General features: G+C 47.9%; 1 protein-coding gene across 2 annotated transcripts; it reads right to left on the bottom strand.

Annotated features, from left to right (window-relative positions):
* Positions 1 to 656: 656 nt before the first annotated feature.
* Positions 657 to 24,483, bottom strand: PCP4L1 (Purkinje cell protein 4 like 1). Of its 2 annotated transcripts, XM_045876771.3 has the most exons (4): positions 8,151 to 8,181; positions 7,681 to 7,760; positions 3,083 to 3,137; positions 657 to 2,258 (listed from the first exon to the last, which is right to left on the bottom strand). In XM_045876771.3, exons 1-4 carry the CDS (start codon positions 8,164 to 8,166, stop codon positions 2,116 to 2,118), a joined length of 294 nt encoding a protein of 97 aa, XP_045732727.1. In that variant the 5' UTR covers positions 8,167 to 8,181; the 3' UTR covers positions 657 to 2,115. The 2 variants fall into 2 exon arrangements, with proteins under 2 accessions (XP_045732727.1, XP_045732728.1); XM_045876772.2 differs by lacking the exons at positions 7,681 to 7,760; positions 8,151 to 8,181 and adding an exon at positions 24,226 to 24,483.
* Positions 24,484 to 27,162: the final 2,679 nt, after the last annotated feature.

Genomic DNA, 27,162 nt, shown 5'->3' with positions numbered 1-27,162 from the left:
GGCAAAAAAACCAATAGGCAGATAACCGTCCAAACAGCGGAGTCAATAGGAGAGGGCTGGTGGCGAACCCTGCCATTGGCTTAGCACCCCCTGTTCTCAGAAGCCCAGATCACCGGGAAAAGGGAGCACCTGTCTTACCTCAACGTCCACAGGGGCAGACCAAGCTGAGGCCCGGCCAACACCCATCTCATATCCATGGAATATCCTGTAGCCCCGGGCTTGCTAGGCAAGGATCAACTTTGGGATATAGGTTGCCTTCCAGGGATATTGTCCCTTGCTTCCTACTCCCAGCTGCTACATGGTTTCAGCTTCTGCATTCTTTTTGTTAATTTAAGACTTTATGTATGTATGTATGTATGTATTTTTTAGTGAGGGGAGGGGCAGAGGGAGAGGGATAATCTCAAGCAGGCTCCCCGCTGAGCACAGAGCTCCACGCAGGCTCGATTCCACAACCCCGAGATCACGACCTGAGCTGAAATCAAGAGTCGGACGCTCAACCGACTGAGCCACCCAGGCACCCCTCAGCTCCTGTATTCTTGAATCAGGAAAGGAAGGGTGAATGTTAAGAAGTGAAGAGAGTGTATGAGAATGAGCTTTTCTTGCTTGATCTTCCAGTGTTCAGCTTCCAGTTTCACTGTATAGAGACCATTTCTCAGCAGTGCAAGCGGCCCTGAATGCCATCATTTTATTTAATTCACGGTTTAAAATCTTCAGCACGTCAGTGGTGCTCTCTCAGATCCAGAGTCATCTTCTCCTTCCCCTAAGTTAGAGAAACAGTGGGAGGGAGAGGGAATGTGGGAGGAAGACAGAGCAGGGGGGACAGGGTGGACAGGTCATTTGGGGATAGGGAGCAAGGAAGGTTGGGTTTGTTTTCCAAGGCATAGATCCCAAGCGTGCTCTGAGCCGGAAGGTGAGCGGGGAGGTGATGAGCAGCCTCACAGGTGTGCACAGGGGCGGTGACAGCCTCAGACAGAGACCGTGTCGGCGGTGAATCAAGGTGAGGGCAAGGTCCGGGGGCGGGGGAGGCAGGGGTGGGCTTCAGTCTACATGTTCAGTTCCTGTGCCAGGGTGTGGTCCATGCGGTCAGTCTCCCACCCTCCTTGAGGCCAGCTCAGGCTTACATTCGCATTCCTCCCAAGAAAAAAGCAGAAGTAGAGGTTAGATGACCCCACTGGGGTTTTTTCTTTTTTAATCATGATTAAACATGCTCGAATCACACAGAGTGGCTATTCCACTTCTGCTCTGACTCCGCAGTGGGGCAGGTGGAAACTACAGGGGTCCCTTGGTTGGCGCGGCCTCTAGGGATGGCTGGATTTGGGAAGTTAGAGGTAGGCAGGGTAGCAGAAATCCTTTGTCTAGTACACGTCTACCGGCAGTAGCTGTGTTTCCAGAAAGCTCCCTGCCCTTACCTCTCTTTCCCCCCCAAATCTACTCTAGGCCCATCTCCCTGCCCGCGGCCCTTTGAAACCTCTTCTGCCTCTGCCCCTGATGGTCCTAGACTGGACGGTGAAGGCAACTTTCTCTGGCCTCCACCCGTCCCAGGCTCCCTGCCTTGGAACTCATCTACTCAGCATGCACTAATGTGGAAGGTGCTTGATCTGGGTTGGCCTCGAGGAGAGGGAGGCTCCGGTCCCCACGGTCGCTTAGCTCATAGGAGGGAAGGAGGATGTGTTGGTGCAGAAGGATGTGAAGAGCAGAAACACGTTACCTGAAGTGTGACTGTTGTAACTGGCGGAACAGTGCCTAGGCCCCCCCTCAGGCACCCTACTCTGACTGCTTCCCCCCCCCGCCGACTGCCAGGGGTCCCTCTCTCAACCTCAAAGCCTCTTGCTCTTCAACCTCATGGGGCAGACATAGGTGCTGGTCAAGGAGGCTTGTCCCAAGGACAAACTGGTCTACCCTCAGGCAAGTGGCTGCCAATTGAATTCTTCATCCTCCCCCACGTTCCTTGTGCCTCCACTGTTGCGATGGCTTGGGGGGGACCAGAGAAAATAATATATAAGGATTGAACTTGCCTCAACAAGAGGCTAGAGGGACAAAGAGACAAAGACACATAGGAGTCAGAACTGCAGCGAAGGGGAGAAAAGGGAGAGAGTGAAGGACAAGGCTGGTTATTCAGGAGCTAGGATCCTTTTTCCTTTTCTGGAATCTCCGGAACTTGCCCTGAATAGCAAGGGCAGCCTTCTCCGTTTCTGGAGCTGTCAGATCAATGTCGATCTCCTCCTCCTCCTCAGCCTTCTTGGCAGCACCAGCTTTCCCTGCAGAGAGTTGAGAGATTCACTGATGAGCAAACCGGCATTGCCCCTGCACCTTTCTCCAGGCCCCAAATACAGTGGTTAGGGTCCACTTCCTGCTGGGCTCTGGGAGGTTCTCCAGTCTTTGCTAGGACCAATAATGCCTGATCACTCTCCTGGAAGCTTGAGTCAGGGTACTGAGGCTGAGAACTAGCTCTAGTTACTTAGGAGCTTTGCTACTCTTAGACCAAGATGACAAATGTCTTCTGTCATCACTTATTCCTCAGTCTTACAACTCAGAGTCCCAGAGCATATTGACTTTCCCCAGCTTTCCCTCAATTTCTTTTTTTTAAAAGATTTTATTTATTTATTTGAGAGAGAGAATGAGAGAGAGCACATGAGAGGGGGGAGGGTCAGAGGGAGAAGCAGACTCCCTGCCGAGCAGGGAGCCTGATGCGGGACTCGATCCAGGGACTCCAGGATCATGACCTGAGCCGAAGGCAGTCGCTTAACCAACTGAGCCACCCAGGCGCCCCATTTTCCCTCAATTTCTGATTGAGACAGTGGCTGGATTATCTCACGAGCCTCTTCCTATCACAGTGCCTGTTTCCAAGCACTCCAGAGCTAGCTTCCACAATCAAGGAGTAAATACTGGTAGGTTTACTTCTTAGGAAAAAGTGGAAGAAAGCCTACAGGTATAGTGGTTCTAACCTAATGCTTTGTTTCACTTGTCCATATTCCTATTCCAATTACATCCCACTCTAGGAGCTTCCAGACTTATAGCCCTACCTGTCCTCATATCTCTGTAATTACCCACTCTACAAACCACCTGGGCCAACCCCACTCACCCTTTTCCTCTGGGCCAGGTGCCTGGTTGGTTGCTGGGGATGTTTTGGTATTAAGCTGGAAAAGAGAAATCAGAGTATTAGATATTCATAGAAGTATTAAGGTGCCATCCCTTTAGACTCATCATCAACAATTTAAAGTCCTCCTATCACCAGGTGCACTCCTTAATCTTTTGAAGAAGTGGGTCTGAAGATCAGAGAGAGGGAGAAAAGTCATTAAAATTCATTCAACAAGCATTTATTGGTGCTAGGGACATTGCAGAGGACAAAACAGACAAAACCCCTGCCCTCATGGAGTTTACATTCTAGTACACAGAGAGACTAATAAAATATTAGGTTAGGTGGTGGTAAGTGTTACAGAGAAAAGACAGGGAAGCGGGTGGTGAGTGCTTGTGGGAATGGAGAAACACAGTTTTATACAGAGTGGTCAGGAAAATTCTGTCTGAAAGTGGCATTTGAGCCAAAAGCTAAAAGAGATAAGTGAAGAAGGGTTACCCGAGTCCGGGCAGAAGCTTCCAATGACCGTGGGTGGAAGTGAGATGAGCTTATTTGAGGAATAGCAAGAGACCGATGCAGCTGGAGTGGAGAGAGGAAGGAAGCAGGAGGAAGGGGGCTGGAGACCAGATCAGAGATAACTAGGGTGGGCAGATGACGTAGAGCCCCGGGAGTCCTCTTAAGGAGTTCGACTTTTATAAGTGAGATGAGAAGGCACCGGAGACCATCAATTTGCACAAAGCGGGCACGAGGGAGGAAGCAGGAAAACCTGCTAGGAGGTTATTGCAGACAACTAGGCAGGAGGTAATGGTTGCTGGGGTCAGCACCGTGGCGGTGGAGGTGGTGAGACGTGGTTCGATCCTGGGTATATTTCCAAGCTATGACCAAAGGGACTGGTTGATGGGATAAGTGGCATTTTGAGAAAGGGGTCAAGGATGACTCCAAAGTGTTTGGCCTGAGGAACTGAAAAAAACAGAATTGTTTCCCGAAATGGAGAAGACAGCAGGAGCAGCAGGTTTTAGGAAAAAAGAGAGGCCTATTAATTACTCAAGAGGAGATGCTTTTATAAGCTGCTGGATATTCAAGAGGAGTTAAGGAGCAGGATCTGGCCTAGAGATATAAATTAGGCCTTTATTAACATATGGATGACATTTAAAGCCATCAGACTGTGAGATCACCATCAGATAAAGAGAAAAGGGTCAAATCCTGGGGCATTCCAGTGATGAGAGGTTGTAGAAATGAGGAAAAATCAGTAAGGAAAATTGAGAAGTCAGGTAGGAGAAAAGCCAAGAGAGTATAGGAATTTAGAAAGCATGTGAAGAAACTATTTCAAGCAGGAGAGAGTGATTAGTTGTGTCTAATTCTGCAGGTAGGCCAAGTAAGATGAAGACTGGGGATTGACCACTGGGTTTTGTTGTGTGGAAATCACTGGTGGCTTTGACAAGAGAAGTCACAGTGGAGGAAGGGAGCAAAAGTCTGGTTAGAGTAGGTTCATGAGGGAAATGGAGGAGAGAGATTGAAACAGCAAAGAGAGAAGGAGTTCCCCAAAAATGGGGGTGGGACCGTGGTTTGAGGGGGATATGGGCATGAGAAGATTTCACTTAAGATGGCAGAAATTATAGAATGATTGTGTTTTATGAAAATGATTCAGTAGAGGGGCGCCTGGGTGGCTCAGTGGGCTAAGCATCTGCCTTCAGCTCAGGTCATGAACCCAGGGTCCTGGGATCGAGCCCCACATCAGACTCTGTGCTCAGCAGGGAGTCAGCTTCTCCCTCTCCCTCTGCCTCTGCCCCTCCCCCTGCTCATGCTCCTTCTCTCTCTCTCTCTCTCTCAAATAAATAAAATCTAAAAAAGAAAGAAAGAAAGAAAATGATTCAGTAGAGAAGGGCAAACTGTAGGGACAGAAAGAGGATCCTTGGGGCGCCTGGGTGGCTCAGTCGTTAAGCATCTGCCTTCGGCTCAGGTCATGATCCCAGCGTCCTGGGATCGAGCCTCGCATCGGGCTCCCTGCTCAGTGGGAAGCCTGCTTCTCCCTCTCCCACTCTCCCTGCTTGTGTTCCTGCTCTCACTATCTCTCACTATCTCTCTCTCTGTGTCAAATAAATAAATAAAATCTTAAAAAAAAAGAAAGAAAGAAAGAAAGAGGATCCTTGCTGGAAGAGAAAGGGGGTGAGATCTAGTGCCTAAATAGTGGGTGGCCCTGAACAGGAGCTAAGCACAGATCACCCACAGTAACTGGAGGGAAGGCAGATCTTATAGGCCCAGAGGCAGGCAGGTGGGGACATTTGCAAGGTCTCTTCTCATTGCTTCTGTTTTTGAAGTAAAATAGGTAACAAGGTCATCATCCAAGAGGAGAAGGGAAGAGGTCTTGAAGGAAAGAAGGGGGAAAGAAAGTATGAAATACTCATTTAAGCAAAGTAAGAAAGTGAATGAACTAGGGAACAGTAATATTCCCATTGCTGGGAAGCACTGGGGCCCCTCCTAAGGTCATGGCCATGAATTTGAAATTGGATTAATCAACTGATATGTGTGCTTTTTTCTAGCTTCTCTGTCCAGATGGAGAGTTAAATTTAAAATAATAGGAATTCCCCTTCCTTGGAATTATATCAATAGAGCTGCTCCATCTGGACATTCCTATCTCAAGGTACACTTGATCTTGAGAGAGAGTCACGCCTGTGGGCTCCTAGGTACCCTTGGAGTCTGTTTACTCATTTCACAATTTGAGTACTTGCTATTTGCTAAAATACAGGCTTCTCACGAAGGTTTTGCCATCGCATCCTTAGAATAGTTCAGTGGAGTATACAGCATTCTCCCTCATTTTACTGATGCAAACCTTGGTTGAATGACTGCCAGATATCAGGGCTCTGCTTTAATAAGCTGATAGAATCCAGTTTATGTTATGTAGATTATGCCATTTAGACCCGATTTTGATAAATATTTATCAGCCACTTACTTGTGTTTTGTTCTATGCACTTATAGGGTATAGAAGAAACACGAGATTCATTTATTCAACCAAGATGTCAGGGCCTCATACATGCCAAGTATTATTCTAGACACTGGGGACACAGCAGTGAGCAAAATAAAGTTCCTGAACTCATTAAACAACTATGCCAGCTTGACACGTTCCAAGAAGGAAAATAAAACAGCGCCGTCTAGGAAGGCCTCTCTGATGAGTGACATTTGAGCAGAGGTTTCAGTAACATATAAAAGGAAGTCCTGTCAGTGTGTAGGAGAAAAGCCTTCTAAGCAGATGAAACATGAGGTGGAAAGTCCCTGAAGCAGGTTTTGTGCCTGGTTATGTTCAAGGAAGAGTAAGAAAACCACCACGGCTGGAGCTGAGTGAATAAGGGAGAGAGCAGAAGAAATGAAGTTGGGTGGGTGGCCAGAATATGAATATCTCTGGACCAGAGCAAAGGCTTGGACTTTTTTCTGAGTTGATGGAAAAGCATTACAAAGTTTGGGGCAGAGGGAACATGGTTTGACCTGTTTCTAAGAAATCACTTTAGGGACGCCTGGGTGGCTCAGTTGGTGAAGCGTCTGCCTTCAGCTCAGGTCATGATCCCAGGGTCCTGGGATTGAGCCTCACATCGGGCTCTCTGCTTGGCGGGGAGCCTGCTTCTCCCTCTCCCTCTGTCTGCTGCTCCCCCTGCTTGTGTTCTCTCTCTCTCTCTCTCAAATCAATTAATAAAATATTAAAAAAAAAAAGGTGTGAGGAGAAAAGAGAAAGAGTGAGATAATCATGTAAGAAAGTAAGAGAGTGAACGATGAGACATGGTAGGTAGGATTACCAGGCAGCACTTAGGGCCCACATGAGGGTAATGAACATGGATTTAAAGTGAAACCAGTTAAGAGATTGTCCCTAACTTCCAGGCTGAGTGAAGAGATAAAACAAGTACCCAAACAATATTTACTGAGAATTTATTACATGCTCAACATTATCCCATTGAATCCTCTGAAATTTCCGAGGTATCATCCGCATTTTATAGTTGAGGAAACAGGCTTTGAGATGCTAAAGATCTTGTCCAAGGTCAAGCCACACTGCTAGAAACCAGCAGAACTGGCTTTGGGACCCAGAGCAGCGGACTCCACATTCAAACCACCAAGCTCTACTATTCCCACAAGATGGAATATTGTCACATGCTCGCCCAAATATGGTAACGTGCTAATAATGATTGAATCTAGGTGAAAAGCATATGGATGCGCACTGAACTCTTATTCTTTCAACTGCAATACATTTTTTCTAATAAAAAGTTAGGGGGAAAAAAGAAAATATTAATTTAAAGTAAAACAAAATTATTATTTTTAAAAGTAGGATGTAGATTGATATGGTCCAATTTTGTAAAAGATATAGACTGCTTATCTATCTATCTATCTATTTAAAAGCCTGGAAGAACATTCACAAAAGTGTTCCCGAAACTCTATGGAATTCTTGCTAGTCCCCCTTTGACCAAAAGAAAGGATCCATGAAAAGAAAGGTTGTTCCTGAGATTCCTGGGAGACCAGCAGGTCATTGCTTTCTTCCCCCATGATCTTCCTGTGGTCATAGTCATTATTTATTTATTTATTTGTTTGCACACGATTGATGTAATGGCCCAGCAGTCACCTACTTGACACGCTCCACTCTGGTACGCCGTCATCACAAGAGGTTCGCCCATACCGCAAAAGCAGGCCATGGATGGGTAATAGGCTAACAGTCGATAGTCCAGACAAGAGGGTTAGGGGTCAAGAGGCAAATTCTATAGTCCCATGATCTCTGACTTTAAATCCTACTTTCTCGATTGCCAGCAATCGAGACTCTGACCTTGCTTTGTTATCCCTCTGTCTGACTCTAAGCCTGTTCCCTTAATCCGCCGACTCTTTTCTCTCACCCCAGCCCCTCCCCTTTGGAGGAAAATCTGGTCCCAATTCTAAATATCTCCCCTCCGATGGCTGTCTCTTCCTCTACTTTGCTTCTCGGATCAGCTAATCTTGAGCATCCCCCAAGCCCGAATATGTGTCAGGACAGAACCACCCGGGCCACGCTTCCCTCCACCCAGCAGGCTGTCCCCCTTCCTGAGTCTCCCCTGACATTACCGACCCTGGAATGGAGTCATGGCTCAGCTGCTGTCTGGTCCTCCAGGGCTTCCCAGCTCCATTTGGCTTAAACGTATGAGCGGGCGCTGGGGAGACCAGAAAAGGGTGCTATAAGGAGGAGAAGACCCCTATTGCTCACCATGCCCCCTTGAAATCTCCCTCGTACCTTCTGCTGAAAAGCACTATGCTGAGTCTTCTACCTCCTGCCCCTCCTCCCTCCACCCTCTCCAGCCAGTTCTCAAAATAGCCACTCAGAACACGGGATTTCTAGATTTAGTTTTTGGTGATTTGCTGAGGTTGGGGGTGGGGACGGTTAGATCACAGGTTGTTAGCTCCCACACTCTCTATAGTTCTCAGCCCTTTCCTGGTCCCTGGTCTCTGCCCCAACCCTCTGTTTGTTTTCCAGAAACTCAGCGATTTTTGATGAATCAAGGTCCTCTGGTACATCACCTGTAAGCAATCAGACTAGCTGCACTGTGGGTAAACCAAGGAGGCACGGAGGTCCGCTCTGGGTGAACCAGATACCACATGCTCCGTAAGAGCATCTCTCCCACAAACTCACACCTCCACAGGATCGATGCTAACCCACAGGAGCTGTGACCAGGGAGGGTTTCTCAGCCTCTCTCTGCCTCACATCCTAGCCAGGTATGGATTACAAACTCTCAGGGGCTCTTCTGCTTCTTTCAACACTGAGCTCTTCTGACCTGTAATAACAACAGCGAAGTGGGTTAGCAAGTCCTTCCTTTTCCTCATAGGACTCAGCAGGAGAACACGAAGAGATCCCAGACTGCAGCAAGCCACCTCCCCTGGCCTTGTTAATAACCACATGTGTCATACCTTCTATGTGCCAGTCACATCTCTACACACTTCATAAACACTGGCACGTGAGTCATTATAACAGCCCCATAAGAGGGCTATTGTAACTATTCTCATTTTACAGGCATGGAAACTGAAGTAAGAGAGGTTCGTTAACTTGCCTACGGTCATACAGCTAAGAAGTAGCAAAGCCAGAATTTGAATCAAGACAGTCTGACTCCATGGGGCCCCTGGGTGGCTCAGTCGGTGAAGCGTCTGCCTTTGGCTCGAGTCATGATCCCAGGGTCCTGGGATGGAGCGTCGGGCTCCCTGCTCAGTGGGGAGTCTGCTTCTCTCTCTCCCTCTGCCCCTCCTCTCATGCTCTCTCTCTCCAAATAAATAAATAAAATCTTAAAAAAAAGGGCGCCTGGGTGGCTCAGTCGGTTAAGTGACTGCCTTCAGTTCAGGTCATGATCCCAGGGTCCTGGAATCGAGTCCCACATTGGGCTCCCTGCTCAGTGGGGAGCCTGCTTCTCCCTCTCCCACTCCCCCTGCTTGTGTTCCCTCTCTCACTGTGTCTCTCTCTGTCAAATAAATAAATAAAATCTTTAAAAAAAAAAAAAGGGGACAGTCTGACTCCAGAGTCCATGCGTTTGAACACCATGCTATGCTATCTCCTCAAGTCTAGCCAAGGAAGAAAGGTAGGAAGGAAAGTCCTAGGGATCGTGACTTCCTACCATTCCCACTCTCAATCCACAATCCCCAGCACTTTCTTCACGTGTGCTCTACCGGGAACATGTCCGCCCATTATGGGGAAATCTTACCTGTTATTACAGAACCTGATCCCAGACCATGCCTATTGACTCAGAACCCTGATTCTGCCTTTTATCTTGACATGTGTTCGGTGGGCCTCCTGGCACACACTAGGCTGACCCCTGGGCGACAGCTATCACCTGAGGGTATGTTCGTCACTCCCAGGGCCAGATGCTAGCCCTTCAGATTCTGAGAATTCCGTGGGTAGGACCATCCCACTGGTTTCCATTCCAAATGACTCCCTCACCCACATTCAGGTCTGCTGTTCCACGTTTCTAGTGAGCTTGGAGCTTGGTTCAGTTCAGCCTCACCGCGCACACAGGACTCAATGTTTCTCACTTCTCAACACGCACCAAACACTAATTAGCAACCCTCAGGCCCATCTGCTCTCGCCTTTCCCCAAAGGGCTCTACTTTTTCCCCTGCCTACCTTCCTATATTCCTTCTCTCCTCACCTCTGGGCCTGACAATGTTCCATTCCGTCATCCTGGCGGTGGCTGCCGGGCCCCTGTGAATATACCCTTGTTTCCTCTGCAGTTCGAAGTTGTGGACTCTCCCTCCGCACAGAGGAAGGAGGAAAAGGGTAGGTAAGGCCTGTTAGCCTAAAGAAAGGCTTGGAGAGTGCCGAGAGGGATCTGACATGGCCACGGCCTCCCTTTCCCTGGATGACACCTCCTCCCAGGGCATTCATCAGCATTTGGATGAATTCCTCTCCTTCCATCTGAGCTTAAGATCCCATTCTCCTTCCTCCTTCTCAGGAGTCCTTACAATCAACTCCCCTCACTCTCGTATATAAAACCTCTCCCTCTTTTTAAAAAAGGAAAAGAAGGCTTCCTCAATCTGAATTCCTTCTTCAACTACCATTAGAGGGAAAAGAAGCAGGCCTAGGACCATGCATTGAGGAACCTCAATATTTAAAGGTCAGAGGGATCTTTTAAAAAAATATGAATAGCCACATGCAAAAAAACCCCCAACAACCAAAAAAACTGAATCTAAACCTTGCACTTCATACAAAAATTAACTCCAAATGCATACAAAACCTAAAACTATAAAACTTCTAGAAGAAAATATAGAAAAAAATCTTTGAAACCTTGGGGTAGGCAAAGATTTCTTAGACATACCAAAGGTAGAATTCATAAAAGAAAAAAATTATAAATTAAACCTTGTCAAAATTAAGAACTGCTCTTTGTTTTGTTTTGTTGTTTTTTCAAATTTTTATTTAAATTCTGGTTAGTTAACATATAGTGTAATATTGGTCTCAGGAATAGAATTTAGTGATTCATCACTTACATACATACCCAGGGCTCATCATAAGTGCCCTCCTTAATACCCATCACCCATCTAGCCCATCCCCTACCCACTTCCCTCCATCAATCCTCAGTTTGTTTTGTATCATTAAGAGTCTCTTATGTTTGCTTCCTTCTCTCTCTCTTTTCCCCCCTTCCCACAGGTTCATCTGTTTTGTTTCTTAAATTCCACATATGAGTGAAATCATATAGTATTTGTCTTTCTCTGACTGACTTATTTCACTTAGCATAATACACTCTAGTTCTATCCACGTCATTGCAAATTGCAAGATTTCATTCTTTTTGATGGGTAATATTCCATTATTATATACACACATATATATATGTAGAGAGAGAGTCATATGGCTAAGAAGTAGCAAAGCATATATATATGCATTATATCTTCTTTATCCATTCTTCAGTCGATGCACATTTGGGCTCTTTCCATAGTTTGGCTAGTATAGATAATGCTGCTATAAACATTGGGGTGCATGTACCCCTCTGAATCTGTATTTTTGTATCCTCTGGGCAAATACCTAGTAGTGCAATTGCTGGATCATAGCGTAGCTCTATTTTTAACAAGAACTGCTCTTTGAAAGACATTCCTAAGAGAATGAAGAGACAAGCTACAGACTGGAAGAAAATATTTGCAAATCATATATCTGACAAAGGACTTGTATCCTGGATATATAAAGAGCTTTCAAATCCTGGTAACATGAATGCAATTTGCAAAAATGGGCAGGATATTTGGACATGTCACCAAAGAAGATACATGGATGACAAACGAGCACAAGAAAAGATATATAACATCATTAGTCATTTGGGAAATTCAAATTAAAATAACACTGAGATACCATTACATACCTATTAGAATGGTTCTTTTAAAATGATAATGCCATGTGCTAGCAAAGATATGGAGTGTCTGGAGCTCTCATACATTGTTGCTGGGAATGCAAAATGGTGGAGCTACTTTGGCAGGTTAAGCACACTTTTATTGCTAACACCAGCAATCCTACTCCTAGGTATTTACTCAAGTGAAATTAAAACCTCTACACATAAACCTGTAAGTGAATGTTTCTAACAGCTTTACTTATAATCACCAAAAACTGGAAACAAACCAAATGTCCCTCAACTGAGGAACGATAAACAAAGTGTGGTCCATCCATACTATATGATACTACTCAGCAATTAAAAGAAGGAATAAACTACTGATACACACAACCATGTGGATGAACCGCAAATGCATTATGCTAGGGGCACCGGGCTGGCTCAGTCGGCAGAGCATGTGAATCCTGATCTCTGGGTCGTGAGTTCAAGCCCCACAAAAAAAAAAAGTAGCATGAGGCTAAGTGAAAGAAGCAAGACCCAATTTTATGACATTCTTGTAAAGGCAAAACTATAGCGAAAGCAGAAAGATCAATTCAGTGCCTGATAAAGGCTGAGGTCACAGGGGGGGTGACTACAAAGGGGAAGTGGGGAATTTGGGGATGATGAAACTGTTCTGTATCTTGATTGTGGTGGTGGTTTCATGACTACATGTTTGTCAAGTTCACAGACCTGGGGCGTCTGAGTGGCTGAGTCTGAGTCGGTTAAGCGTCTGACCCTTTTTTTTTTTTTTTAAGATTTTTTTTATTTATTTGACAGAGAGAGACACAGCGAGAGAGGGAATACAAACAAAGGGAGTGGGAGAGGGAGAAGCAGGCTTCCCGCTGAGCAGGGAGCCCGATGCGGGGCTCGATTCCAGGACCTGGAATCATGACCTGAGCCGAAGGCAGACGCTTAACGACTGAGCCACCCAGGCGCCCCAAGTGTCTGACTCTTGATTTGGGCTCCGATCATGAGCTCAGGGTCTTGAGATTGAGACCCACGTCAGCTCTGTGCTCAGTGGGGAGTCTGCTTGGGATTCTCACTCTCCCTCTCTGTCTGTTCCTCCCCCTGCACACCCTGTCTGTCTCTCCCTCTCTCAAAGATAATATCTTTTTTAAATACATAAATCTTAAAAAAAAAAAAAAGGTTCATAGAACTATACACTGATAAGGGCACATTATACTGCATAGAAATTATACCTTAATGTTTTAAGTGTGAAAAACAGCGAAGGAGAGGTCAAGAGGTTGGCCAAGACTGAGAAGGAGCACTTAGAAAGGCAGGGGAGAAAGGTGTACGGGGCGAGGGGGGGCGGGGAGGCCTCTCCCAGCTCCCTTCTCTTCATAGCTGAGCCCTCTGAACACTTACTGTCTCCCACTTTCTCAGCTCCCACACTCTCCACCCCACTTCAGCCTCACTTGTCCCCCCTCCTACTCCCAGAAACTCCAGTGCTCTCTCTGATAACCAATACTCTCTCTGATACCAAGTCAAATGCAAAGGGGCAAGCTCCATTTGGCTTGACCTCTTGAGGCATTTGACGCTCAGTCATGTCACCTTCTTCTCCCATCTTCTTTCCCTGGCTCCTGAGGCATCATAGTTTTCCCTGATTTTCTCCTACCTTTCTGGGCATTTCTTCCCAATGTTTAAGTATTGGAGACTCTCCAGGTTTAGAGCTAGGCTCCCTTCTGTTCTCTCTTCCTAGGTGATCCTATCTGTACCTATGACTTGTTATCATTTATACCGGCTCCGTCCAGCAGCATGGGGGTTGACAAACCACAGCCCCCCGCCAAATCTGGCCTCTAGCCTGTTTTTGTAAATAGAGTTTTGCAGCCATACCCATTGTTTACGTCTTATCTCTGGCACCACATCAGCAGAGCTGAATAGTTGCAACAGAGGCCATATGGTCCACGAAGCGAAAAATATTTAGTATCTGGCCCATGACAGAAGAAGTGTGCAGGAGAACTGCAATAGAACTTTCTGCCATGATCGAAATGTTTTCTACCTGTGCTGTCTGATGTATGGCATCCACTAGATGCTTGCGGCTGTTGAATACGTTGTAATGTGGCTAGTGCAACCGGGGAATAAAATTGATAATTTTATTTAATTTTAATCAATAAGTCAATCATTGGGGTGCCTGGGTGGCTCAGATGGTTAAGCGTCTGCCTTCGGCTCAGGTCATGATCTCAGGGTCCTGGGATCGAGCCCCCACATCGGGTTTCCTGCTCCGCGTGAAGCCTGCTTCTCCCTCTGCCTCTCTCTGTCTCTAATGAATAAATAAATAAAATCTTAAAAAAAAAATAAGTCAATCATTGTTCATTAAATAATTAATAAGGAGAACAGCTACATGGGGCTAGTGGCTACCACACAGAGCAGCAGAGCAGGCCACTGAGGGCTCAAATGCACATCTCTATCCCAGACCTCTCCTTCGTGTTCTAAGACACCTGCACCGGATGTTTTACAGACACCTCAAACTTTAGGGGCACCTGGGTGGCTCCGTCGGTTAAGTGACCGACTCTTGATTTCGGCTCAGGTCATGATCTCAGGGTTGTAGGACTGATCCCCGCATAGAGTCTGCTTGTCCCTCTCTTGCTGCCCGCCCCCCCACATGCTCTTTCTCTCTCCCTCAAATAAATAAAATCTTTAAAAAAATCTTAAAAAAAAACAAACCTCAAACTCCATGAGTCTCAAACTGGATTCATAATTCTACTGACCCAACCTAATCTTCTGCAAATATTCTCTATCTCATCTACTTGTACAAGCCAGAAACCTGGAAAGCATCCTTCACACCTTCTTCCCGTCACATTGCATATCCAGTTGGGTGTTAACTCCTGTTAACTTTATCTCCCATCTCTTACTCCATTCACTTCTCCCCACTGCGACGGCCCTCACACAGCTGTTTCCTACGTGGACCACTGCAATAGCCCAAGTGGTTACTGATGCCCTTAGGATAAAGAAAATCCTTAATGTGGTCATAAGGGCCCTACGTTTGCAGCCTCTGATTACTTCAGTAACCTTGTCTCTGGAACATACCTTGTCCCTTCCCATCTCAGGACCTTGGCACATGGTTCTCTTTTTTTTAGTAATTTATTTAGTTAATTCCTGCTTATCTTACAGAGCTCCCCTCAAGGGCTCCTCCCAGGAAGCTCTTCTCAGCTCCCCAGATTCAGCAAGGGCCTTCATTTTTTTTCAAGATTTTATTTATTTATTTGTCAGAGAGAGAGAGAGTACAAGCAGGGGGAGCAGCAGGCTGAGGGAGAAGTAGGATCCCCACTGAGTAGGCAGCCTGATGTGGGGCTCGGTCCCAGGACCCTGGGATCATGACCTGAGCTGAAGGCAGACACTTAACTGACTGAGCCACCCAGGCGTCCCATCTAGGGCCTTCGTTATGTTTTAATAGCACCCAGATTTCTTCTTGGCAGCACTTATTACTCGTGTAACTAAATTAATTCCGTGGTTAGATACTGAATGTATTCTCTTCCATTTCTGTGCAAGTTCTTTTGCAGGTGGGGGCTCTATGTATCTTCTTCACTGCTGTACCCCCAGGGTCTAGCAAAGGCCTTACACATGATATGCACCCCATATTTGTGGGATGACTGAAAGGCGCCCCCACTCTGTTCTTTTTGCCACTGCATCTAGGTTTCTGAAATCAAAGTTGTTTCCAGGTTGCTGAGGGCCTCAGCATCACCGGTTCGGAAATGGTGGAGATACCAGAAGCCAGCTCACTGCTTTTCCTCAGCTCAGCCTATGGGCCTGAAAAGGAGCTGAGGATGAAGGAGAACTTCTCTAGAAGTGTATTTCCTATTACCTGTATAAGAGCTACTGTTTATTTGCCTTTCCTTCGTCACCCGCCTCACCCACCAGATTGCCATTCCCTTCAAAGCAAAGTCCACAGTTACCGTTTATTTGTATATCATGGTAACAACAACCTATGTCTTGCATAGAGTAGGTACTCCACATTTATGTGAATGAAAATTTCGCGAGCCTCAAATTCCTGGGAGGAGCACCACGGCATATTAGGTAGAGCTATCCAGATCTGGTTTCATATCCTGGATTTGCACTGACCCTCTTCAAATCCCAGCTCTGCCATCCCTAGCTGTGGGACATTGGGTAAAGCACTTGGCCTTGCTGTGCTCAAATCTCTCACTGCAGAAAAGGCTAATATACTATTTCGAAGGGTGAAAAGAACTGGAGACAATATATGTAAAATGCCTAGCATATATGAAATAGTTAGGTTTTTTTTTAAAGATTTTATTTATTTATTTGAGAGAGAGAGAATGAGAGACAGAGAGCACGAGAGGGAAGAGGGCAGAGGGAGAAACAGACCCCCTGCCGAGCAGGGAGCCCGATGCGGGACTCGATCCCGGGACTCCAGGATCACGACCTGAGCCGAAGGCAGTCGCTTAACCGACTGAGCCACCCAGGCGCCCTGAAATAGTTATTGTTTTGAAGTAATGTAACTCTGGGTTATATATAAGAATAGGTCAAGGGAGGGGCGCCTGGGTGGCTCAGTCGTTAAGCGTCTGCCTTTGGCTCAGGTCATGATCCCGGGCCCTGGGATCGAGTCCCACATTGGGGTCCCTGCTCCGCGGGAAGCCTGCTTCTCCCTCTCCTACTCCCCCTGCTTGTGTTCCTGCTCTCACTATGTCTCTCTCTGTCAAATAAATAAATAAAATCTTAAAAAAAAAAAAAAAAAGAATAGGTCAAGGGGGATGGGGCGCCTGGGTGGTGCAGTTGGTTTAGCCTTCGACTCTTGGTTTCGGCTCAGGTCGTGATCTCAGAGCCGTGAGACTGACCCTGGTCATGCTCCGTGCTCAGCACAGAGTCTGCTTGAAACTCTCTCTCCATCTCCCTCCCCTCCAAAATAAATAAATAAATCTTAAAAAAAAAAAAAAAAGACCAGGTCCAGTCCCTGGGGTAATGTGTGGTTAAGGTCCTGGGATCAAAGCCTAAAGTGGCCATCGAGTCAGTCTTCACTAAGTAGAACTGAAGGAGGAAGACGATGCCCAGGATTGCTCTAAGGGCCCTTGAGGCTTATTCTGCCGCCGTGGGAGCTTCATAACCAATCTCTTTTTTTTGGACATAAATTGATAACCAATCTCTTTTTACTGTAAACCGACAGTGGAAATCAAAGTCTCCATCTTCCCTATGTTTGTCCCCAGAAATGCTGACGAGGGCTCTAAGCCTCTGGTAAAGGGCCCAGCAATGGTCTGCTGGGCAGAAACCGCCTTCTGTCCAGGCGCTGCCCATATCTGGAGCCTGGAGCCTCCTGGAGCCCCTCCCAGGTGCACAGGAGGGGTGTCCTGAACCCCCGTAAAAGTTCACATTTCAAAGAACCCTAAGACACGACACACACGTTTTTGTTTTAATCATAAAGATGGTTGTGCAAATCTACCCGCTATCTCAGAGGGATGGTTGCTTGGTGTTGTCTCGGCAAAGAGCCTGAGAGCAGACAGGCAGTGGTAACTGGGGAAGAGAGACCTTCTCCCGCTGGGCCAGGCTCGCCCTGCCTCCCGCCCGGGCTGTGTTTCTTTCTTTCTTTGTCTTTTTCCTCAGTGATGCTGTTGCCACAGCAACCTGGGTTACCAGAAGAGGCAAGAGGGTGTCACCCCCTCTGCTCCAAGCAGCAAGTGAGACCTAACCTGGGGCAGGGAAACTGCGCAGATTTCCCTGTACCCCTCTTGCCCCGGGGCTCTGAAAAGCAGCATCACAGGTTGTCAGTGGCAGCAACAGAAGGAACAAAGGAGCACCTCTGCACACTCTGGATTTGCACGATCCGGCTTGGGTGCTTTGCAAATGAAAACACATCATATACACAGTTCAGCCGGAGTCACTTGGCTCACATGAATGGGCACAGGCACTCAGAATCCTGTCCTGCGGTCCAGAGCAGGAAACCTCCAAAGGGCCTGAATCCTAAAAGTCCTAAATAGGAGTCCCAAAAGACCCTTTCCTCGCTGGTGTATTGTCAGAAATCCTAGGCTCTGTCAGCTCCCGGCTTGCTTTAGAGGTGCAGAAAGTGAAGGCGGACTGGAGTGAGTGCATCTGCTTCCAAGTGGTGACGAAGAGGGTCCCCAGGGACCCTTCTCCCCCTGCTGACGTATCCTCCCCCGATGCTAGACGAAGGTCGCTGCTGCAGGGCTTCCGAGGGGCCCCAGGAGCCGCCCGGCTGCCTGGGAGAGACCCCAGCCGGCTGTTTCGAGCGCGGCTGGAGCCTTTCCAATTCCTCCAGTGCAGCAACCAGCTGCAGTCCTCAAACAGCCTCGGAAAGACTTGTTCAAGGTCACCCTCCACATACTAACAGAAAGAGAACCAGGAATTCTTCCCTCAGGCTCTATATACACACATTCTTCTCCTCAAATAAGGACTACAACCCAAATACCTTATAACTCAGATGCCTCCCAAGACAGGAATAGAACCCAAGCAGAGTCCAAGCTCCCAAGCCCCCTGTCCCCTCAGCTACTCCAGCCCTGTTGCCTGGAATAGCAGTAACCCCCCATCGGAGTCCAAGGCAGAGTTCCTTGGCCATGCCAGCTCACGGTACGCAGTGAGTCAACAGCCCTGGCCCTTCCCCCCAGCATGGGCTGCCATGGTTTAATGAGCGGTTATTTGTGGTGCTCTGCACACGGCTTGGAGCTGTGCCTTCTACCCCACACTGAGGGCAGGGGTGGGGGAGAGTGAGTAGTGAGTGCCAAAGCTTCATTTATTACTATAATCTTCAATGTGCATCCCACCCATGGCGTTAATGTCCCAAAATAAACGTATTAATCCCCCCACAGCCGACAAAGCAAACACTCAGCTGGAGGGCTTCGTGTGGGAGGGAGGCAGTAGCAAGGACGACAGAGTGGTAAACGGAACCTCTTTTCCCTGGGGCATGGCGGGGAGCTGGGAAACCAGGTGGGCAGGCCTTTAGGAGTCAGCCTGGAATGAGACCTCGGGGAGGAGAACGGGTCAAGGGCCAGGTTTTGAGGCACTGGTTTATAGGCACCTGAAGGGATGCAGATCTCCTAGGAAAAGTGGTTTCGGATCTGCTTCTCACTTGGCTTACTCTTACGGGTAAAACAAGTCTGGGGCAAGTCAAGGCATTTTGAGCAGCCGGTCCGGGGTATGGATGTAGAACACCATGCACTTAGGATCCCGGGATCCCAGTAGGCTCCCATCACTTACTTAGCAGGTCAAATACATTCTCCTGTTCCCCCCTTCTTAGAGTTTTCCTCCCAAAGCCTTTGTACTCTTCTTGGAAGTCAAGGAGCCCAACGAAGGGCTCAGTGTTCAGCGCCTATTTGGTTAGCAGGGACACCAACTCTACGTCCGGCACTGGGTCCTCCAAGTCAAGTACTTTAGAGTTAAGAGCATTGCTCTCATTTCTTTCTTTTCAGAAAGAAAACCGCTCCTTCTGGTCCTTGATGCTCTGCAGTTATGGGGATCAATGATGGACACCAGGAACTAAGAACCACAAAAGGGGGCCTCCAGGCTTCCCACGTCACTTCAGCACCCACTTCCAGGATGACCAGACATCATCCTGTATCAGGAAGGATAGTACTCGTCCTGCCTAGTATTCTACCCAAATGTCCACTGCTGATAACTCTTATCTCATGCTGGTCTCTCCTCTCTCTCTCCCCTCTGGTTCAGCATTTATTAAATCACACTGCTCAGATTTCCTGTAAAAAGTACTTGGCGATCTATTCCTTAACAGATGCATATAAATTAAAGCATTCTAGGGGCGCCTGGGTGGCTCAGTCGGTTAAGCGACTGCCTTCAGCTCACTTCATGATCCCAGGGTCCTGGGATCGAGCCCCGCATCGGGCTCCCTGCTCGGCGGGAAGCCTGCTTCTCCCTCTGCCCCTCACCCTGCTTGTGTTCCCTCTCTCGCTGTGTCTGTCAAATAAATAAATAAAATCTTAAAAAAAATAAAATAAAATAAAGCATTCTATACTCACTGGGGTAACACATTAAAGGACTCTTAAGGAATTCTTTTGCTGTGAGAAGTCTGTGCCCCTCGTCTTGGTTCTAGCATTGTGTAAACTTACATAAGGTTTGGGCCTCAGTTTCCTCATCTATAAGATGAGAAGATGGGGTCAGATGAGCTTTAGGGCTTCTTAACAAATCTAAAATTATATCACTGGGACGCCTGGGTGGCTCAGTTGGTTAAGCGGCTGCCTTCGGCTCAGGTCATGATCCCAGGGTCCTGGGATCGAGTCCCACATCGGGCTCCTTGCTCAGCAGGGAGCCTGCTTCTCCCTCTGCCTGCCTCTCCCCCTGCTTGTGTTCTGTCTCTCTCTCTGACAAATAAATAAATAAAATCTTTAAATAAATAAATAAATAAATAAATAAATAAATAAAATTATATCACTAAAATGTCTGGATATATTATTTGAGAGTCTCTTGGTGAAAGATATACCTGTATTTCTATCTGAAAGAATTTTTGCAAACCAAGTTCACTTTTTTTTCCATGATAAAACAGACTCATGAAAGACAGTTTGGAACTACATAAAAACAGAAAACAGGGAAAGGCATTCATAGAACACTACCTTGAAAAGACAATTACTGACCTGATCCTTCTTCCTCTCTCTCCCCCTTCAACCCTATCTCCATCCAGTTCATCGGTTAAGACCCTCCACAGACAGACATGAAAGAGGCATCAGGTTTGCGTATCTGGACTCCAGCCACATTATTTATGGGTGCCTGCCCTTACAGAGACTTGCCCTTCTGAGAGGTAACAGATCCCAGCTTAGGAGAAAGAGTCGTCCATATCCCCGGTTAGAAGACAACTGTCATCCACTTTTCCCAATGAGAGGCTCCTGCTCAAGCAGCCAGAGACAACAACCTGAGATCGGTGACTAAGAAAGGGACGAGCAAGTTCTAGAACCAAGCTCCGGTTTCCCTTACTTTGGAAGACATATTATTTCCAGAGGTGGAAGGCATCCCAATATTAAGTAGCTAGCCCTTCTATTTATATGTCCAATTGAACCATAATCATAGGGCTCCTGGGTGGCTCAGTCGTTAAGCGTCTGCTTTCGGCTCAGGTCATGATCCCAGGGTCCTGGGATCGAGCTCCGCATCAGGCTCCCTGCTCGGTGGGAAGCCTACTTCTCCCTCCCCCACACCCCCTGCTGTGTTCCCTCTCTCGCTGTGTCTCTCTCTGTCAAATAAATAAAATCTTAAAAAAAAAAAAAAACATAATCATAAAAAAATACCAAAGAGAGAGAGACACTTGGATTTCCTCCAAGTCCCTACCAGGTTCCCTAAAACCTGGCTCACAGAAGACAACCTGACCAAACTTCCGTTGTGGGGATTCTGACAGATATGCACAGGAAAGAGAATGTGATCCCCCAAATGTGATATCCCATTCCTATTACCCAAGAGGACAGCAAGCAGAATAATAAAGGAGGAGGTATCAGTTCTAAGCTCTCTCCTAGTGAGATTTCTCATTGATCTGTTCCTTGGTCCAGCCCCTGCCAGCCCAAACACAAGACAGACACCATGAGGACAGTTCCCAATCATCCATGACCCCCATTGCAACAGAATGACTGCCAGACCAAGGGATTCCCCCAGCTGGGCTCCTCCCGGTTGAGAAATGCAACAGGATCACAGGGGAACTTACAAGTGTACCTTGAAGCAGACAGCTCCACCATATGACAAGGGATTACAGGCAAGAGCCCCCAGGGAATGAATGCATCGCCCATTCCCATCCCTCACTGAAACTAGCGAAAAGTTACGAACTCTCAGAGATAGACTGTGATTCACAGCAATCAACTCCGGCCTGCAGCTGTGAATACGACAAGCTGGGGATGAGTCCCTGCAGCTCCTCTGTGCACGAATATACACGCACATGGACAGGGAGATGCTCTGCTGCCGTACTGAGGGAGAGCAAACAGCCACGAAGGCAAAGTAGAGCTGGAGATCCTCCCCAGCGGCCCCACCAGCACCCTTACTCTTCGGTCGCACCAGGTCTGAAGACTGCTCTCCAGTTTTTATTCTTCAGTTGAAATGCGAATCTCTTCACGAGATCCCAACTCCTCTCATTTCATGCAGTTTCTCTGAAGCAAGCAAAAAAGCAGGTGGGGGAGGTGAAGCTTATATAAGATTCAGGGTGCACAGGGCTTTCCTGGGCTGGGCACTTCTGCCTGAGCAAGGAGCCCCGTGGGGATGCACCAAGAGAAATGAAGCGGTCGGAGTCTCCCTAGAGCTCCAGAGCCCTGAGCAATACTTCCGCTTTTTATCAGAGCTCTTTCAAGAGGAAGAAAACAGGCCTGGTCTTGGCCTCTAGGGAAGCAGAGCCCCTCTGGGGATCTGGCTCAGAAGGAGCTAGTCTCTGTGTACACCCAGGTGGCTGCTTCTGGATTTTATAAATACTCATCCCTGAAGCCAGGCTCAGCTCCATATTAGAAGGCAGCTTTGACAGCTAAATTGTTAGTTAGAACCAACTCACTCTGACAGCCTGGAGGCTGGGCAGCCCTGCACACACACTGACAGCTAGTCCCCATCCAAGGATCCTATTGTCATCATTCTGCTGAGCTCCTGAGTGAGGCTAGCCAAGTTCAGCAACTAAGTCAAGACCTGACTTTCCCCTCAAACACGAAACTGTTTTCCCTGTTGCTGAAACAGCTGAAACATGCCTGTGGCATGTCCTACAGAGTCTGTGCACTTGCCCCCAAAAGCTCAGACCAACCACACATCTTCATGTTGGCATAGCCTTCAGATCACAAACTCCCAGGGGATGGCTTGAATTGCAACTTGCAGATTTAGAAACTCTAGAGGGGGCCTTGAACTCCAGCCCTCAGTGAAAAAGAGGGCAAAGGGCACCTCTCTTCTCATATCACGGCTGCTCATGTTAGAAGCAAGAGGAAAGAAGACTGAACAATATATATATATTTTTTCCTTTTCTTTCTGAAAGGCTGCCATGGTCGCAGTCACAACCAGCTGAGGGACTAGAAACCACTTTAGTTCATCTGCAGCCCCCAGACTAGCCGAATTTTTCAGGATAAACTTAGTGGACATGGCAACCAAGACAACATAGCAGTCAGCACTAATTGGCTCCCTGGATGACAACTTTTGGTGGGAGGTCAGCAGAGCTCCTACTAAAGATAAAGATCTAAACCGAGACCCAGCTCCAGGGTCCTGTCCCCCCACTAGCCTGGTATTCTTGAGAAGGCTTGTGCTCATTTTCTGTAATATTCCAAAACAGAAAAGAAGAAACAGGGACAGAATAACAACAGCTAAAGTAGATTGAGTGCGTCCTCTGTGCTATGTCCTAAGTACTTTTCATATATTATCTCACTGAATCAGAACAATCCGTATTACCCCAATTTTATAGATTAAACACTGAAGCAGAGAAAGGTTTAGGAACCGGCCTAAGGCCACATAGCTAGTAAGTAGTAGGGCTGGGACCTGGCATATAGCCGAGAAGTTGGATTTATCACAAGATCCTGGGCACTGGGAATGGGGTTGCATGGAGCAGGCTTGTTGTGATGCTACCGTCCGCACCGGCTTCACTTGGGATGGAAGATCCTTGATTCTGGATCCTACGGAATGCATTCAAACAATGGAAGAGGCCTTTCAAGTCTCTGCTTTGACCCCTCCCTACCTATGGATGGTGTTCTGGGAAAAGAGAAAAATCCCAGTTAATGGACTGGCTCTGGCTCAGATGAACACGGTGGATCCCGACAGGAAGACCTAGGATGTAACAAGCACTGCAGAGGGAGGTCTCTCTGGAAGGGGACAGCTCTCCAGGAGTGGACATGCCCCCGCTACAGGGGCTCCGGAATATCAGACATGGTCCCTCCAATGGTTGGTTCCGGTCTGAATGCGTGGAGGGTGGGATGCCCCCTTCCTAAAAGGGGGAATGTGGCCACCGCAGGGGGCTAGGCGGGAGTTCTTGCTGAAGGCTCCCTAAGCAGTGCAAGAGCAACACGGCCCTCGGAGAAGGACCGTACAGGCGAGCGTTTCTCTCCGAAGTCCGGGGACTGAAGGGAAGCCCGAGTGACCTCAGAGCGGCAAGGCAGAAGCGGAGGGTGGAATCCCGAGGAGGCGACTTACCGCCTGAGACCGCAGTCCCACTTCACGCCTGATGCCAGCCCCCCCCCCCGCAAAAAAAAAAAAGCTCCCTGCACAGTGCGGGGCCTGAAGCCTCCGTCTTCCAGTCGCTTCCCAGCGCCCGAGGTGGGAGCTTCCCGGGAGGGGCAGTGGCGCGCCCCCGGAGGTCTCCGCGGCTCCCGGCTGCCGCGCCCTCCCGGGCTCCCCGGGACCCGGGCCACGGCTTCCCCGCCGCAGGCTCGCCCGGAGCGGGGGGCGGGGGTGGGGGCGGGGGGCCCGCAGCGCCGCTCACCTCGCTCATCGCGGCGGCCGGACGGGGCGCGCGGGGCGCGGCACGTGCAGGGGCGGCGAGGGGCCCTCGGGGCTGCGCGGGCGACGGCCGCGAGTGGCCGGGCTCCGAGCGGCGCGCCCCGGCTGACGAGCAGGGCCGAGTCTAGTGCGGGCAGCCGCTGCTCCGGAACCCGCACCCCGGCTCTCGGCGACCAGGTTCCCGCCAGGTGTCCCCCTCCGACCCGGTCCAGTCGGAGCAGCCCCGCGCGTCTCCTCGGGGAGCACCTTTTATAGTCAGCGCCGTACCCGCCTCCAGCCCGACCAATAGGAGCTCCTCCTGCCGCAGAGTGACGGCCCGTCGCATCCAATGGTGGCAGGCCCAGAGGTCTGCTGCATTTCCCAACTAGGGTAAGACAGTCCGAGAGCGGGAGGGAGGGGGAGACCGTCGGGGGATGAGAGCACGGAAAATGAAGGAGCGCGAGCAGAGAAGAGGCAGGAGTAACGCACGAAGGAGGAAGGAGAGAGAGGGAAAGGAGTGTGCGAATTTGTGGGAGCGAAGAAAGAAGAGCTGGCAGGAAATAAGAGGGTACAGGAGAAGCAGGAAACCGTGAGTGGATGGGGTAAAGCCGAGAGATGTTGCAGATCAAGGTTTAGTCGTAGGATGGCAGTCTGATTAAGAGTGAAATCTTAAAAAAAAGAAGAGAGAGAGGCGGTAGGAAGAGAGGAAGAGAGAGGGAAGAGGAGAGACAGACAAAAAAGCAAGTGGCGTATTCCGTGGCAAAGAACAGGGAAATTGTGAAGTGCCTGTTTGATTGGGAATATTACAGATCTTAGGAGTAGAAAGACATTTTACGATTCATCAGTCTTACCTCCCACAAAATGAAAAAAAAAATCCTCTCCAAAAAAAAAAAAAAAAAGATGGTCCCTTAGCATCCACTTGAATAGGTAATGGGCTCCCCACCAAAGTTAATTTACAACTCCTTATTCAGAGGTGCCTGGGTGGCTCAGTCGTTAAGGGTCTGCCCTCGGCTAGGGTCATGGTCCCAGGTTCCTGGGATTGAGCCCCGCATTGGGCTCCCTGCTAGGCGGGAAGCCTGCTTCTCCCTCTCCTCCCTGCTTGTGTTCTCTCTCTCTATCTCTGTCACTATCTGTTTCTTTCTCTCAAATAAATAGATAAAATCTTAAAAAAGAAAAGAAAAGAAAAATCCCACAACTTATTTTTTAAAAAGAAACGAACAAAAAACACAACTGCTTATTCATTCAGTCTCACTGTGACAATGTGCCCTCCGCTGTGCCAGGCACGATGGTGAAACTATAAAAAAAGGAGACACACTTATTATGGCAACAACTTACTTATTATGACTTTGCACCTATTGTTGCCTTTAAAATGGGTTTCAGCCGGGGCGCCTGGGTGGCTCAGTCGTTACTGCCTTCGGCTCAGGTCATGGTCCCAGGGTCCTGGGATCGAGCCCCGCATCGGGCTCCCTGCTCCGCAGGAAGCCTGCTTCTCCCTTTTCCACTCCCCCTGCTTGTATTCCCTCTCTCGCTGTGTCTCTCCCTGTCAAATAAATAAAAAATCTTTAAAAAATAAATAAATAAATAAAAATAAAATGGGTTTCAGCCTGCAAGTCCTGCCTCCTAGAGTCTAGCTTGCATCTTCCTCCAATTCAAAGAGCGACCCATCTGGTGGCCCGTGTTTGAGAACCAGAGTCTACTGGCCAAGCGGGTGTAGGGAGTGGATGTGAAAGGTGAAGCCCACAGTCCAATCTGTAGAGATTATTTTTCAAGAAGATGGAATTTTACTAAACAATTATGTCATATAAGTTTCAAGGAAAAAATATGATTCGAGCAAGATGAAGAGAAGCAGAACACCTAGGGAAAAGTCATGAACTCCCTGATAACTTCAACTGCCATTCCTGTTTATCTAAATATCTAGCCTTCATTTCTGTTTTAAGGAAATCCTTCCAACTCTCTTGTCTGTGATACTTCTAGGCATTGTGAAACCTCTTAGCCTACATAAAGCCTCAGTGAGTCAAAACCAAACTCTCTCAGCTTCAGCTACGACACCCTTTTGATAATTTCCTTCATGGCCTGTAATAACTGAGTCATTAATAGCTGAGCTACTCTCAGCCAAGAACCACTGATCTCTTTTCAATAACCAGATTCAGATAAGACCTCAAATACCCTTTCTCTAGCTAGCTCCTCTGTACTTTTACATTTTCTTTCTTTTTCCTTAGTACTTAAAAAATTTTTTTTCAAGATTTTACTTATTTATTTGAGAGAGAGAGTGAGAGAGCATGCGTGAGCAGGGGAAGGGGCAGAGGGAGAGGGAGAGAAAGAATCTCAAGCAGACTCCACGCTGAGCACGGAGCCCCACGCAGGGTGGGGCTGGATCTCTAGACCCCAAGATCATGGCATGAGCCAAAACCGAGAGTCAGAGGCTCAACCGAATGAGCCACCCAGGCGCCCCACTAATTCAATTTTTTTAAATTCCAATATAGTTAACATACAGTGTTATATTACTTTCAGGTGTACAATACAGTGATTCAACACTTCTATACGTCACCCAATCTGCTTTTACACTTTCTCTGCCAAATCAGAAACAGAGAAGAAGGGGACAGATCAGGTCTTTTCCCCCATCCACCTGAGATCCTCTGACTCTCACTTACCAATGGGATGCAGTTGCCTAAGTTACCCAGTTTCTAACTAGGCTAGCTCCTACTCAGTCTATGCAGCCTATTCTTCTGTTTTCCCCCACCTTTCTAATGAATGGCTAACTAGCATTGAAAAGATTGTCTTTAATGAAGCAGACCTCTCCAAATTTCTTAAACAGCTACGCAGAGATTATAAAGAGAATCTAAGATCCTAGATCAGAGATCTGCAAGCTTTCTCTGTAACAGCCAAATAGTAAATACATTAGGCTTTGCAGGCCTGATGGTCTCTGTTGAAATGATTCAAG

Source organism: Mirounga angustirostris, unplaced genomic scaffold, assembly GCF_029215605.1.
Source record: "Mirounga angustirostris isolate CCGP_5_RB_7025 unplaced genomic scaffold, mMirAng1.0.hap1 SCAF_6, whole genome shotgun sequence".
NCBI classification, from domain to species: Eukaryota; Metazoa; Chordata; class Mammalia; order Carnivora; family Phocidae; genus Mirounga; species Mirounga angustirostris.
Note: the sequence above shows the minus strand (reverse complement) of the source record. Positions and strands in the feature narration are given on the sequence as shown.

Excerpts from the sequence above, each read along its gene's own strand:
- PCP4L1 (XM_045876771.3), bottom strand. Across the intron at positions 3,138-7,680 it reads ACCAGAGTGGAGCGTGTCAA|CTTAATACCAAAACATCCCC; the intron begins GTAGGTGACTGC and ends TCTCTTTTCCAG. Across the intron at positions 2,259-3,082 it reads ACCTGGCCCAGAGGAAAAGG|GGAAAGCTGGTGCTGCCAAG; the intron begins GTGAGTGGGGTT and ends AACTCTCTGCAG.